We start from the raw sequence: 13872 nt of genomic DNA on the forward strand, positions 1-13872 counted from the left end.
ATTGGTCCTGCATTTATTAGAACAAGAAAACTCGAGATTGTGACACATTGAATTACTAGATTTAGGCGTGCAAATGATAAATGAGTAGTGATGACCTACATTTAAAAAAAAAGAGCTTTATTGTGCACATTGGTTTACAAATGGGGAAGTGAAGGTAGGGGAAAAAATTACCACGATGTTTTACCAAAAATTAATTCGGCACCTTTCCTTTTAACGTAGGCAAAAATGATACCACATTAAGGAGAGGTAATTCCAGTTGATAATCAACACAATGAATACGAGATAGGGTAAGATAATGACGAGTCAAGTTTATTGCTTAAAAACTGGTGATCAGGGATTACCCATGACCGGTGATTTTAGATATAATGCTGAAAAAAGTAATTTTTAAAAAGTCTTTTGAGGTATTACACAAACAAAAAAATGTATGCAATAAATGAAATAAGAAAATCATTATGAATATGTTTTTTATTATTATTAATAAAACATGCTTTTGAGAATTGAAATGATTTAACCCGTTTTGCGTGCTTAAAAAAAAATCACACAACACGGGGGCTCGTATTTCGCATTTAACAACGCTCCTCAGTTTTAATTTCTTTTGAGTTCTTATAGAGCGCGCAAAATAATTTAGACTTTTGAATTCTTTTTCTTTTTTTTTCGAATATTTTTTTTTTTTAGAAAAATTTTTTTATCTTAACCTCAGTCAAGAAAATACTTAAGTCATTATAATACCTGATAAAGAGTGAATTTACAAAGTAATAAAATATATCTGGTTATGACAATCAAAATGCTTACTCCTTTTAAATGAAAAAAACTAATAGTGATTCATCTTTTTTCAGATGAAAAAATTCAAACCAATAGTACTTTATGATTCTTCAAACACACCTGATACAATCTCCCAAACAGACCTGTTGTATCAACAAACACTTATTGAAGAACATAGAGTAAAGACAAGAGAAATGCTGGATCATAACGCAAAGCTGTGGGAAAGTGAAGCTCCATTAGGTAACACTTTTTCTATTTTGTCCGTACTACATCTCATCTAATACGAAATAGATCATTCATCAGAACCATCACTTGATCAAAAAAATGTACTCATTTCTCCGGCGTCTTTTGTAAACACGCCTGTATCAGAGGCGGGCCGAGCTATATCTAGTCATCAAACAAGAGATGAATTTCCAAAAACAATAAAATTAACGCCTGGTACAACAAACCCGACCGAACCCCAATTATACAGTCATGAAGTTTTTACGTTAGAGGACGTCTCTCCATCAAGTAGTCGCCGCAGCAGTAATGTAGTTGGAAAATCGGAAGATGATGAAGACGATTATTTCGATGGTGAAGACGAGTGTCACACAAATACGACGACATTTATCACTGAACCACAGTTTCATCATACGTATAAACCAAATATATCTAGAAAACGTCGTAGAGGGAACCTTCCCAAAAAAGTTACTGAATTTTTAAAGCGTTGGCTTATTCTTCACAAAAAACACCCATACCCAACAGAACGAGAAAAGCAGAAGCTGGCAGACGAAACTGGATTAATGGTGAATCAAATAAGTAATTGGTTTATCAATGCTCGTCGTCGAATTCTACAGCCTTTGCTCGAATCTGAAAATAAACAATTCACAATGACGGCTGACTCCTCGTTATCGAATGATGTCAACGTTGTTGGTGGGACAAGTACAGGCAATAGAGAAGACCCGGTAACCGAAAGTGATCAATACCAACCCCATTATCATCATAATTATGATGATAGTGGTAATGGTAGCAGCAAAAGAAACTTATTGTTAAATGAACCAACTGAAGATGACGAAACTATCGAAAGAGGTAATTTAGTACAAATTTTTCTTCTTTATTTATATTTACACAAACCTTTTTTGTTCTATTGATCTAGTTCCGAAGTACAATGCCCCACCGCCTTGGGTTCTTTTACCGACAAAGCTTCCTTCCATGAACATTCTAGAGAAAGATCTTGACGCTTTCAACCCAAAGAAATAGATAGAGAAAATGTCTGTTTTCTTTTTGTTTTTTGGCACCCCACCCCCATAAAAGAAAACCCATGTTTTTTTTCACAAGAAAAAAAAAAAAAAAAAAAACAGAAAGAAAAGAAAAAGAAAGAAAGCGGATAAAAGAATCACAAGATAGATCGAACGCGTTGTAAAGTCATCTTCAAAATATAGTTTGGTTTTTTTTGTTATTATACCTTTATAGGAATAATTGAAAGGTACTATTTCCATGTATGGTGATTTTATTTTGACGTCTTCGGCGTAATTGTTTTTTACTCATTGTTCTCGTATATTGCAAATAATTTGCCCTTTTGTTATAAAAATATAAAAAAGAAGAGTGAGAAGGAAGAGAGAGAGAAAAAGAAAAAAGAAAAAAGAGAAGAAAAAAAAAGAAAAAGAGAGAAGAAAATACATCCCAAATATATCTGTCTCTTTTATACCACGCTAGTTAATAAAAAAAAATCATTGTTCATCACGACACCGATCATTTGATTCCTACTTCGGGAATAGCACTTTTACGGGATTTCTCGCTAATCTAGTAATTAGTGTAATTATTTTATTAATGACATATGCTCCCCAACCCATCTTGATAGTATATCAAAATCAAAAAACGGATAAAGGTAGAAAATCTGTGATTAAAAATCTGATGGTTGTCATGACTGCGTCTATTGTTGTTTCAATTGACAGTGTAACAGATTTCCCATGAGTTTCAAAATATACTACAAAGTTATTTATATATATATATTTCAGTGCGTGTCAAAGACTGCTTTTGTTGTTGTTGTTGTTGTTACGTCCAAACGATTCTCACGCAATATCTTTTCTGCGCAGTAAATTAAACCTGTACAACTTACGGGATATGTAGTCATGGCAACGGGCCCGCAGCAACCCGGTTGCGATGCCTTAACGATTGGGCGGGTCCACTTTCATACTGAACACGTCCCGATGTTCAATTGGCTAGTATATATCCTTTTTTTAAAGGTCTCTTGGCATTAAAAGTCCTTTTAAAATAGTTATTGGTGCAATTGGCTATGTTTGTGCATTATTAAAGTTTTTTTTTTTTATTATTAAATTAAAATGGGATGTTTACACATAATTATTAGTCCGACGTCAAACAATAATAATTAAGCCATAATTTTATTTTTGCGATCTTTGCCTTGGACGCCACCTAATTTAATCATCTTTTTCATGACGCTCTTCATATTATTTGACGATGTATAAGGTTCTTCCACAATTGTGTCTTCACTGATAAAACTATCCTCCAGTAGGTCATGTTTGGATCGGTACTTTTTAATATTTAATTTTAGATGCGAGATTGAATGATTAATCTTCTTTAGTGGATTCGACCTATCATCTTGTAAGATAAGATTATTGGTATTCGACTGGTGTGGGATGAACTCAGTAAATGCCTCACGTATCTGTCGTTCAGCCCAAAAGACTTTGGCTGCATTGAATAGGTAAGATGCTGCAAACGGATCCGAAGAGACAATCTCGGGTGGTTTTGATGCCTCTTTGAGTATACGGTATAATATTGGAGATGCCAACATATCTTTGTGAGGGTTTAAAAGTAAATCAGTAGATGTGAATATAGATATCCAAGGCTTCTCAGGTGGTTCAGGGGCATAATCGTAATCGTTATCCAATAATTTTTGAACTCCGATAGTATTGTCTATCCAATCAAATCCTCGTGTTCTTGATACCACACGATTATAAAATTTCGCTCTTGCCTGGGTACCTTGTGTCTTACATAATGGCTTATGTTCTGTATAAAAACTATGGCAAGAAGAGGATACGGAATAATCAAAACCTGAATCGATCCGGCGGATCACTTGCTGAGATTGCTTTTGATGATAAATCTTTGCGTGCTCAATAATCATTCGTGTTAGAAAATGCCCCGCTTTCTCTTGTATGATTGGACCACAGTCTGCTGGCCCTAAAACGACTTTTCCAAGAGCATCGCCCAAGTTATAGGCATCCATCAAATTTAAACTTTTATACTGCATTAGTTCCACAAGAAAATCCAATATGTCGATCAATAACTGCTCGGCTTTACTAGTAATGACCGATGATAAACTAGATAATGTGCACGCTTTTTTTTTTAAAAAAAAAAGTTAGTTTAGTACTTTATGTCCTAAATAAATAAAAAATCTTACTCTGATAATTTATTGTTCTCCATGCTTTTCGAGAAATGATACGATCATGAGTACTCCAAAGAGCAGCCTGCATAAGTGTGGCAACCGAGTGGATATGAACATGGCGTAGATCTTCGCTTGTAAAGGTCTTTTTGCTAAAGACCTTTATTAATAGTCCACTATTGGGTAATGATTTCTTAAATATCTTGCGCTCTTGTAAACCTGTGTTATTGTATATCGTTTTGTTAGTGTTTTTTTTGCAGAGAACCAAAAATTAGTGTTAAAAGTCTAGTACCTCTAAAGCGTATTTCATCAATGCAAAGATGTGTGATGTTTGCTGCGAAATCAAATGAATAATACATGGTGAAGAGAAAAAAAAAGATTGAATAGGTTTTTTATTTTTTTTGGTCTTTTATTACATCTATTTTGACCCCCTTAAATTGGGAGTGCTGTTGTTTACTAAAATAAGCTTGAAGACCCCAGATTGGTTAATTATTCAACCTGCATTGTATCCCATTCCTTTTGCTCCCCTTCCTTTTGGGGGCAGGACAACAAATCGTGTCTTTTCTGGTTACTCATAAAACGCCCTCCTGTTTTTCTGTTTCTTTCTATGAATAAATATCATGTCATGCGGTTCCTTGCAGTACTTAGGAGCTGCCTTTACTTTTTTTAATAATACAGACTGTATGCGTAGTCTGAGGCGCCATCTTTTTTTTTTCTTTCCTGTGATAAGGAGGGCTGCCATAACAATTTGCTCATACTACTTGTCCTCTTAACCAATTAAAACATACATTGACATACGCTGGAAAAACACACAAAAGGAGGTCGGTTCAAATTGAAACATGTCAAAATCACCAAAACACGTCTCCCTATTTTGCAGAAAATTGATGACATCAGCGATTATTTATTGCTTTAGAAGCTCTTTTTTACCTTGAAGATAAATGAAAAGGATAAACGGCTTTTCAACCGTGGTAAGTAAAAACATTTTAGAGTTTTCTCGCGGTTGTCGATTTGTATGAACAAATGGTCAAGTCATAAATCTGGTACGATTCTTTGTACCACGTATCTCCAGAAGAAAAAAAAAAAAACGGAACAAATGTTGAAGTAGCGTTGACACCCCTGCCCAACGGTAACAAAGTTAGTCTAGTTTTAACATTTGAAGTGATATGCTGCCTTTAGTTGAACATTCAGTGCATGGTAATTTGATGAATTATTTAACACAATGCTCTCCTGAGTGGATGACTCATATATTGACAGAAATTAGGTACACCAGCCTTTTTCTTTTCTTTACTTGGATGTCCTGGCAACTGCTAGCTCAGCTCATTACATATTACACATGTAATCGAATAACACTGTACAAGGTTGAGAGCTGTAGAAATAATTCATAAAGAAATGTCATTTCTAACACTGGTAAGTTTCACATGAAATTATCTGTACAGTGCATCTATTTTATAATGAACAATTTTTGGCTCCAATTTTTTTTAAAAAAGAAAAACGCTATCTCCTCGATGAATTTAACATGTATCAAAAATCTGGCTCTATTATGTTCTTTATTAGAGAGTTCTTCATAAACTAATAGAGCCCGATTTTTTTCTTTTCACACAAAATTTTTTTACAGATGGCAAAACAAAATTTGCCATTTACAGTGGCGAGACCCAAAGATGTCCGGGAGGTGTGCAAAAATTCATGAAAATCTATCAGATATACCCCGGTCAAACGTTTTCCCGGGATAAATTAGATTCCTCTGTCAAAAAATATGAAAATCACCAGTGTAAAAAACGGACCTTTTAGTTCTGAAAATGTCCGTTTTAACGAAAATTGTTCATTATAAAATAGATGCACTGTACCCGGGGATGATTTCCCTTGAGGCAATTAGCCAAGTATAAACCCAAGCGAAAAAAAAAAAAAAAAAAAGTGGGAATCTGTCAAATATATGGGCGGGGTTGGATAGATTAAATATTTTTTTCCATCCATCACCAATTTTGTGGTAAAAGAGGCTTCATTGGTGGTGTTTGGAAAGGTGAAATGGAGCTCAGTTATCTGTAAGCTTGCGTAATCTTCCGTCAAGGATCTTACGATGATTTTAAAGATAGTTCAGTTATATCCCGGGAAAAACGCTTAATGTTATTGCCCTTGGCATGCCCAAAAAAAGAGAAAAAAATAAGCTGCTTACATAAAGTAATTAGCATGGCTTGAACTTAGTAATTAGCCTAAATCCGAAGCCTAACAAATTGCTTAAAGAAATCCCGTTCCCTATTATTACGCCACTGTTTAGAAACAGACATAAAATAAGGATGTTCAGCCAAAATGATTGTTCTGTTTAAGGCCATTCCGCTTTCTAGGGCCATCCCATTTTAAGGTCATCTGCTTCAAGACCATTCCGTTTTAAGAATTCGCCTACTTTTTTTTTTTCTGTTTTCTATTTAGGATGATCATAAATAGAACGAGAACTGTAACATATTAGTCAAAACGGTCTCTGGGATTCTTGACACAAAGCTTAAAAGCGGAGCCCCAATTTTTACGGTAGCTTGGTCAATGCAGTCAAATCTATTGCTATCCACTACGGCTCTTTCATATAAATTAAGGAAAAGTAAGGTTTAAATATATCCAGTTCCCAAGTGCCATAAACTAAAAATTGCTGAATTAGTTTAAAAAAATGCAATGGACAATTTAAAATTAGGATCCATTCAGCCATCAATCAACGCGAGATAGCCATGAGCTATCTACGTGCTAGTCAGTTTTAAGGGAGGGAACATTCTATGGTGTAGTCAAGCAGTTTCTATGGTTTTAAACACGTCGAACTATCTGTCAAAGTTAAGCCTACGTTAGTAATGTTTTCAAAAAGTAGAATCTGCGCTGTGTTAATTATAAAACTAAGTCATTCTATCCAATGACTTGACGCCTTTGTCTCTTTTCTCTCACAGACTTGGAAAGCTTTTCAGCCTTGCTTTTTCGTTTACCAAAAAAAAAACTCTTCAGTAAATCCCTATCAATGGGGAGGTACATTATAGACTCTGTAAAGATGACGATTTTAAAAGGATCAACTTCTCATTTTGCGCCTTAAAAAAGAAAACTCACGACGTCAGCAGCATGTCGCAGTTTTAAATGTGATTTTTTTTTCTTCTCTTTTTTTTTTCGTGTCACGGCTCAATTCTCTCTTGTTATTCCTTGTTAAAAAAAAAAAAGAAAATTATGGCTGGTACGTACTTCTATGAATAGGAACGATGAACCAGTTTCTTTATTTCAAAGAATGAAACATGTTTACTCGCATGTTTCAATATTCGAGAAACAATAACTTACACGTCTTTAAAATCACTAGATCCTGTTGATAATATCACCTTGAGACTCGGTGATCTCATCACACCTAAAAGTAGGTATTTCTACATCCCTCTCTCTCTCTCTTTTTTTGTTGTTGTTGTATAGATTCTTAATCCTTTTTGTTTATAGCCTCAGATGCACCCGTTGCTGCTGGTAAATTTTGAAAGCTTACCCATTAATACCTTATAACTAAATATTTTATAGTTGTTCGACCTTCTGCACCTGAACAACGTGGTAATGTCTGATATTATAACTGAGTCTTTTGTACATTCTATATGTGACGTAACTAAACGAGTTCTTTATTATAGTAGAGGAAGACAATTTGATTAGAAGTACCCACACTGTCCAAGTCAAATTAGCCGATCAACAAGCTGATCCCAACTCTCCTTTATACTCTGTCAAATCGTTTGAGCAATTGGGCTTGTAAGGAACTCTCATATACACCCCAAGATTGAGAACACGTTTGATGACTCACATTTTTAGTATAGGAGTCCCGAAATTTTGAAGGGTTTATATGCCATGAATTTCTCCAAGCCTTCCAAGATTCAGGAGCGCGCTCTCCCCTTGTTGATTAGCAACCCGTAAGTTTTTTTGCAGTTATATGTAGGGCGATACGATTCGAGTGCTAATTCCTTTATTTTTAACTATGGCGACAAAGTCCTCGAAACATGATTGGACAATCTCAAAGTGGTACTGGTAAGACTGCTGCGTTTGTGCTTGCTATGCTTGTTAGATTAAATGTGGGATTAAATGTCCCCCAGGTAGGAATCCCCAAAAAGAGAGAGAAAAGTAAAGATAGAAAAAGAAGACTTACGTTCCAATGTAGGCTATCTGTCTCGCTCCTTCTCGTGAGCTTGCTCGTCAAATTATGGATGTCATTGAATCCATGTGTCAATTCACAAATATCACTACCAAGTTGGTTGTTAAGGACTCACTCAAGAGAAATGAACCTGTTCAAGCCCAGATTGTTGTGGGTACACCCGGTACTGTGGCCGAAGTAATTAAGAGACGACAATTACCTGTACAAGCAGTCAAGATTTTTGTTTTGGATGAGGCTGATAACATGTTGGATCAAGATGGTTTAGGTGATCAAAGTATCCGTATTAAAAAGTAAGTTTTTCGAAATACCAGAATTTTTTGTTTTTATTGGACAGAGAAAAAGTACGTGTATTGATGTGTTTTTATATATAAAAAGTATGCTCAAGGGAAATCCTCAAATTGTCTTATTTTCTGCTACTTTCCCTGAACATGTCCGTAAATTTGCTGCACGTTTTGCACCCGAAGCCAATGAAATTTCGCTCAAGCGCGAAGATTTAAGTGTGGATGCGATCAAACAATTCTACATGGATTGTGACAGCGAAGAACACAAATACGAAACACTTTGCAACATTTACGATTTATTGACAGTGAGCCAAAGTATCATTTTCTGTAAGCGTCGAGACTCTGCGGATGAGATTTCTAGACGTATGAAAGAACAAGGGCATTCTGTTGTATCTCTTCACGGTAAGATGTTACCTGAGGAACGTGATCAAGTGATGGATGATTTCCGTAGTGGCAAATTCAAGGTTTTGATTACAACAAACGTGCTTGCTCGTGGTATCGATGTCTCTCAAGTCTCCTTGGTTATCAATTATGATCTTCCTCTTGATCAACGTGGTCAAGTCGACTTTGAGGCTTACCTTCATAGAATTGGTCGTACTGGTCGTTTCGGACGTACTGGTATCAGTATCATCTTGGTTGACAACCGTAAATCCTGGGAACAAATGCAAGAAATTGAAAAACATTTCGAAAGAAACATTGCCCTTGTGCCAACAGATGATTGGCAAGCCGTAGAGAAGCAGTTTAAAGAATTTATCTAAAAAGTTTTTTTTTTTTTTTTTTTTTTTTATATATATTTTTAAAAAATACAGATGTTTGAAACTTGTTCCGCTGATTTAAAACATGAATTCACATGTAGAGTAATATCCCTTTAAAAAGTCACACGCATCTTTCGTCGATAGGAAGCTGTCATCACATGCGTTTGTTATCTATTATTTAGCGTCCATTTTATTGTTGATGTCTTTTTTTTTTTTTTTGCTTTTCTATTACATCTTTATATCTTCCACCCCAAAAATGTAAGTAGTAGGATTATCTCTTATCTATTGTGACTGTACAATGCTAGCCGCATAAAGGTTATCTATTTTAGTTAACCTTAAAAAACAGACGCTCTTTTTTTTTTCCCTTTTCTCCCTTTAGTAGTAAAATTATGCCAAACATGAACAGAATCAAACTAGTCACTTTTGACGCCTACAATACTTTATTTAAGCCGAGAGGAAGTCTTTCGGCGCAATATGTAACTAAAAAAAAAAAACTCGGGGTCCATTCCGTCATTGAAACAAACCCTTTTGTTACTATTAGGTCGACGAAGCATCGAAGCTTGGAATTAAAGTAACTCGAGAACAAATTAATCTTCATTTCGGACAATCGTACAAAAGCCAGCTTTTAAAAGCTCCTTTTTATGGTCTCAGTCTTGGTATGACACCCAAGAGTTGGTGGAAAGAGGTAAAAGCATAAAAGTAACATAATCATTCAATATGTATATATAACGGGCAAAAATAAATAAATAAATGGGATTTAGTTGGTTTATGCGACATTCATTCAAGCGGGTATTCAGCCCAAAGGTAACAAATGTTTTGTTTTTGATCACCATATGAAACCCCCTCCTAACTGGGTACTATATAACTCCACTGTAGAATTGGACCCTAAATTTGACGAGCTGTATCATGCAATTTACACTAGATTCACTACTGCCGAGGCCTATTCCGTATTTCCTGACGTATTAGGAACTTTGAAAGAGTTAAAAATGCATGGATTTCAAATGGGCGTCATTAGTAACTCTGATGAACGAGTGGGTAAGTCATAATGTGTGTGCATGTTTTTTTTGGTCAATTGCTGTTTTCTAAACAATAAGAGACTACCTAACTGGGTGAAATGCAGTCAAAGTCATTGAAAACCTAAAGCTGGATAAATATTTCGATTTCGTTCTGGCGAGTTCATTAGCCGGAACAGAGAAACCCAACAGATCAATCTATGAGCAGGCTCTAAAATTAGCTGGGAATAATGTACGTGCACAAGATGCGTTGCATGTGGGTGATGATGTAAACAAGTAAAGTATTATATGATAATGTACATCAACAAAACATATATATTAAATGGAAACCTGTATGTAGGGACTATTTCGGTGCTTTACATGCTGGATGGCATTCAGTACTATTGGAAAGAAGTAAAACAAAAACAAAAAAGCCTCATCCCCCATTGTACTTAATGTTTATTGTACTTTATAGCCAAACTATCCTATGAAGACTTTTCACCGGCCATGCTTGCAGATAGTAAAATACAATCGAATCGCCCCAAGCAAATTATGACTCTACATGATCTTTACCCATTTATTAACACCTTACATGGCGATAATCACATTATACATGATGCTAACAAGGAGAACCAACAAGAGCATACAGCACAGGCAACTCACTAAAAAAAAAAAAAAAAAAAAAAAAAAAATGCTTTTGTATATGTATAAAGTAAATAAATGTATAGGATTGCTTTTATTTAATACCTACTAGTGTGCCTTGCTTTTACGTTGGTTGTGTTCATAGTATTTAGTGCTTTTAACAATATTCCAGGATTATCCTTGTACATTTGTGGATATATTTGAAACGAACTCGTGTTACACAGTTTAGTTAGATACAATCATTTGTGGGCACCATATTTAATAATTAAAACGGGAAGAAGACTGTGTAGATAGGATCATAAAACCGGTTTACGGTAGCAATCTTATGTACCCATTTAAAATGATCTAGGAGGATAATCCAGGCCCTAAAGAAGTTACATGTAAATTGAAAAAGTTCGATTGAAAATTGAAGATCTTGAATGATCATCCATGCCGCCACGCAAACAAAAAAACGTGCTGTGGCAAAAAGATAAATTAAGGAGTCAAGATGCACTATTTGAGAACACTAGAATGGTGATGCTGATCAACTGAACAGGCTTTTATTATTTCAATCGTGTAAAAAAGGGAGGTATATAATAAAATATATAATAAATTAAATTGATAATAATAATTCGGTTGCTAAGGGCGTTTCTATGAGGTGACAGCGTATGGAAGGATGGGTACTCTTTTCTGATCACCATTAGCTAGTACACAGATAGCGTAAAAATCACCCTCTGAACCAAATACATTAACACCACTACCTGTTGTACATTGTATTAAATGTCTGAGACTTTTGTGTCGAGGAAAATTAAAATAAACCTTTTTTTTAGAAGAGTTAGTTTAGTGCATATTCATCTATTAAAAAAAGAAAATAGTATATGTGTGTACATACGTCAAAATCAGCAGGATCAGTATTTGTACCTCGATAAGAACAATCACGATTTGTGTAAGCACAGCATTCTTTGCCTCCACTTTCTATTGTTTTGGCAAACCCTCTAAGTAAATAAAGGTGAGCAAGATGTACATAATAGATCATAAAAATAGAAAAGTGATTTGTTCTTACTTTCCGGAGTCAACTCTGGCGTGCGATTGATATACCTCTATTGAACTACCATCGGTGAGGAAATTGTAGATGCAGAAACAATAAGTTCCTTGCACAAGAAGAAGAATGAGGGGTAAAAGATACTTGATGTTCATCCTAATGATATTCGATAATACCTTTACTTTAAAAAACTGTTGTACTTATACTCCATCCGTTCCTTTTATTCGCCTAATGGAGTAATAACCATTCATTGTTTTTGAAAGGTTTGATTGTTTTTTATTAACATTTAAATCTGATTGGTTAGATTTAACGTGCTCCCTTTTCAGCTAGCTGAACATCACTTATTTTTTTCACCTTGTTGCTCTCTCTCTCTCTCTCTTTTTTAAAAAACTTAAATGACTACCACCGAAAGAAAAAAACCGACCTTAACGGGAAGTCAAGATCTATTGGCTTACTTTAATCTTATACCCATTTACAACAGAGTTGTTAAACCTTTTCCACCGCCCGACAGAGCAGCAGGTTTAGATCATTCATTATTTCCTTACATTTCCGACTTGCCTGGTAAGACATGCTTCACCTTTTTTTTTTTTCCCATGGCATCTCTCTAAACACACCTCCATGTTCAAAAAAAGGTAGAACCGATGTCGAGCATGATGGGTATTTATTGAATTTACTACGAGATCCACAAGCAGTCGAGACAGGACCAGATATTCGACCGTTGGATACAGAGACATTAAAAGACGCGTTCTCGTTAAAAGAAGGACCAGTGCCTGGCGTATGGGAGTTTTTCTTTCTCACTCAATTACCTTTTTTTTTAACATTTAAAATTTTTATAGTTTGATGCTTCTGTATTAGGAACGGATGACGGAGGAAACGGTAATGGGTCGTCTTCGAATTCGAATCATTACATGTTGGATAAACATCAATACATAACCAACGAAATGGACGGCGAGAAAAAGCACAAGAAAAAGGTAAGCTTGTTTTAAAGACGAGGTACATGAAGCTGAGTGTACGAAAAAAAAAAAAACCTGTAGAAGAAGAAGAGAAAGCATGGTCATGAAGATGAAGAACATTCGCATGGAGACCATAAAAAGAAAAAGAAGAAGAAGAAGGTAAAATAATGTTTGTATTCGTATGAGACTCGATAATTCATGATATTGTAAAAACAGGATAGAGAACGTCGTGATGAATCACTGATTATCGATTAAGTTAATGAAAATAAAAGGGAACCTTTTTTTATTTATTTTTTTAAGAAACAAGGAAACAAAATGCAATCTAAGGTATAAACATCTATAAGTGTGTGTGTGTGTGTGTGTGAAGTGTGAAGTGTGTGTGTGTGAAGTGTGAATATGTATATGTGTGAAGTGTGAAGATATGTTTGAGAAAAGGGAAAGGTAAGATTATGCAGTAATTCCAAGAAGAGGAGCGTCAGGTAAGTTAGCAACCACTGCATTTCGGCGTCTAAGAGCATAGACCGGCAAATTTACAGTGTCTCCACCATCTAAAGTCAACATGGCTTTTGCACTTGGTCTTTGTTGAACCCATTGGGCGATACAAGCAGCTGAAAGGTATTGGACGGCAGATTCCAAAGAGGATTGATCCTTGTTATCAGGAATAAGAGAAAGACGGTGATTATAATTCATTTTTTTGTTGATGTATAAAAAAAAAAAAAGTTGGGAGATTAAAAAAAAAAGAAAGAAGGTGAAAAAGAAACACCCAGTATTTATATAAACTTTTTTTTTTTTGTTTGTGCTACAAAATAACTTTTTCTATTTCCGTATCATATTCACACATGGGCTACCACGTTTATTCGTGCATTCTTTCTATCTTTTTTTCTCTCCTATTCTTGCGTCACTAAAATCAATAAAAAAAAATGTTGATAGATGGCTCCCTAATAAAAAAAAA

The 13872-nt window shown here is 35.1% G+C and overlaps 7 protein-coding genes across 7 annotated transcripts; 4 read left to right on the forward strand and 3 right to left on the reverse strand.

Moving 5' to 3' along the window:
* Window positions 1–486: 486 nt before the first annotated feature.
* EV154DRAFT_491446 (homeobox KN domain-containing protein) lies at window positions 487–2054 on the forward strand. The gene is made up of 4 exons (XM_051599552.1): window positions 487–752; window positions 837–1002; window positions 1054–1830; window positions 1898–2054. The coding sequence occupies exons 2-4, from the start codon at window positions 837–839 to the stop codon at window positions 1999–2001; spliced, it is 1047 nt and encodes a 348-aa protein (XP_051462978.1). The 5' UTR covers window positions 487–752; the 3' UTR covers window positions 2002–2054.
* A 989-nt stretch (window positions 2055–3043) lies between these two features.
* Window positions 3044–4503, reverse strand: EV154DRAFT_491456 (uncharacterized protein; the record flags this gene model as incomplete). The annotated part of the gene is made up of 3 exons (XM_051599553.1): window positions 3044–4095; window positions 4160–4360; window positions 4434–4503. 3 exons carry the CDS (start codon window positions 4498–4500, stop codon window positions 3131–3133), a joined length of 1233 nt encoding a protein of 410 aa, XP_051462979.1. The 3' UTR covers window positions 3044–3130.
* Window positions 4504–7277: 2774 nt separating this feature from the next.
* Window positions 7278–9518, forward strand: EV154DRAFT_455756 (P-loop containing nucleoside triphosphate hydrolase protein). Its single transcript, XM_051597349.1, has 9 exons — window positions 7278–7337; window positions 7458–7508; window positions 7586–7609; window positions 7661–7690; window positions 7765–7879; window positions 7945–8037; window positions 8115–8217; window positions 8283–8566; window positions 8652–9518. The coding sequence occupies exons 1-9, from the start codon at window positions 7331–7333 to the stop codon at window positions 9313–9315; spliced, it is 1371 nt and encodes a 456-aa protein (XP_051462980.1). The 5' UTR covers window positions 7278–7330; the 3' UTR covers window positions 9316–9518.
* Window positions 9519–9970: 452 nt separating this feature from the next.
* Window positions 9971–10605, forward strand: EV154DRAFT_411248 (HAD-like domain-containing protein; the record flags this gene model as incomplete). The annotated part of the gene is made up of 4 exons (XM_051595452.1): window positions 9971–9997; window positions 10074–10116; window positions 10189–10347; window positions 10433–10605. 4 exons carry the CDS (start codon window positions 9971–9973, stop codon window positions 10603–10605), a joined length of 402 nt encoding a protein of 133 aa, XP_051462981.1.
* A 971-nt stretch (window positions 10606–11576) lies between these two features.
* EV154DRAFT_476216 (uncharacterized protein) lies at window positions 11577–12122 on the reverse strand (the record flags this gene model as incomplete). Its single annotated transcript, XM_051598017.1, has 3 exons — window positions 11577–11744; window positions 11818–11920; window positions 11989–12122. 3 exons carry the CDS (start codon window positions 12120–12122, stop codon window positions 11577–11579), a joined length of 405 nt encoding a protein of 134 aa, XP_051462982.1.
* Window positions 12123–12200: 78 nt separating this feature from the next.
* On the forward strand, window positions 12201–13170 carry EV154DRAFT_491476 (uncharacterized protein). Its single transcript, XM_051599554.1, has 3 exons — window positions 12201–12528; window positions 12600–13079; window positions 13137–13170. The coding sequence occupies exons 1-2, from the start codon at window positions 12363–12365 to the stop codon at window positions 12806–12808; spliced, it is 375 nt and encodes a 124-aa protein (XP_051462983.1). The 5' UTR covers window positions 12201–12362; the 3' UTR covers window positions 12809–13079; window positions 13137–13170.
* A 10-nt stretch (window positions 13171–13180) lies between these two features.
* On the reverse strand, window positions 13181–13639 carry EV154DRAFT_491477 (uncharacterized protein). The gene has a single exon (XM_051599555.1). The coding sequence runs from the start codon at window positions 13608–13610 to the stop codon at window positions 13368–13370; it is 243 nt and encodes an 80-aa protein (XP_051462984.1). The 5' UTR covers window positions 13611–13639; the 3' UTR covers window positions 13181–13367.
* Between the last annotated feature and the right edge of the window lie 233 nt (window positions 13640–13872).

This window comes from Mucor mucedo (genome assembly GCF_025094135.1).
Source record: "Mucor mucedo strain NRRL 3635 chromosome Unknown EV154scaffold_4, whole genome shotgun sequence".
Lineage (NCBI taxonomy): Eukaryota > Fungi > Mucoromycota > Mucoromycetes > Mucorales > Mucoraceae > Mucor > Mucor mucedo.

Coding starts and splice junctions, on each gene's coding strand:
- EV154DRAFT_491446 (XM_051599552.1), top strand. CDS start 837: ATGAAAAAATTCAAACCAATAGTACTTTATGATTCTTCAAACACACCT. Junction 1,003..1,053: donor GGAAAGTGAAGCTCCATTAG/GTAACACTTTTT, acceptor AATACGAAATAG/ATCATTCATCAGAACCATCA. Junction 1,831..1,897: donor TGACGAAACTATCGAAAGAG/GTAATTTAGTAC, acceptor CTATTGATCTAG/TTCCGAAGTACAATGCCCCA.
- EV154DRAFT_455756 (XM_051597349.1), top strand. Junction 7,880..7,944: donor TCGTTTGAGCAATTGGGCTT/GTAAGGAACTCT, acceptor TTTTTAGTATAG/GAGTCCCGAAATTTTGAAGG. Junction 8,218..8,282: donor TGGGATTAAATGTCCCCCAG/GTAGGAATCCCC, acceptor GTTCCAATGTAG/GCTATCTGTCTCGCTCCTTC.
- EV154DRAFT_491476 (XM_051599554.1), top strand. CDS start 12,363: ATGACTACCACCGAAAGAAAAAAACCGACCTTAACGGGAAGTCAAGAT. Junction 12,529..12,599: donor TTACATTTCCGACTTGCCTG/GTAAGACATGCT, acceptor GTTCAAAAAAAG/GTAGAACCGATGTCGAGCAT.
- EV154DRAFT_491477 (XM_051599555.1), bottom strand. CDS start 13,610: ATGAATTATAATCACCGTCTTTCTCTTATTCCTGATAACAAGGATCAA.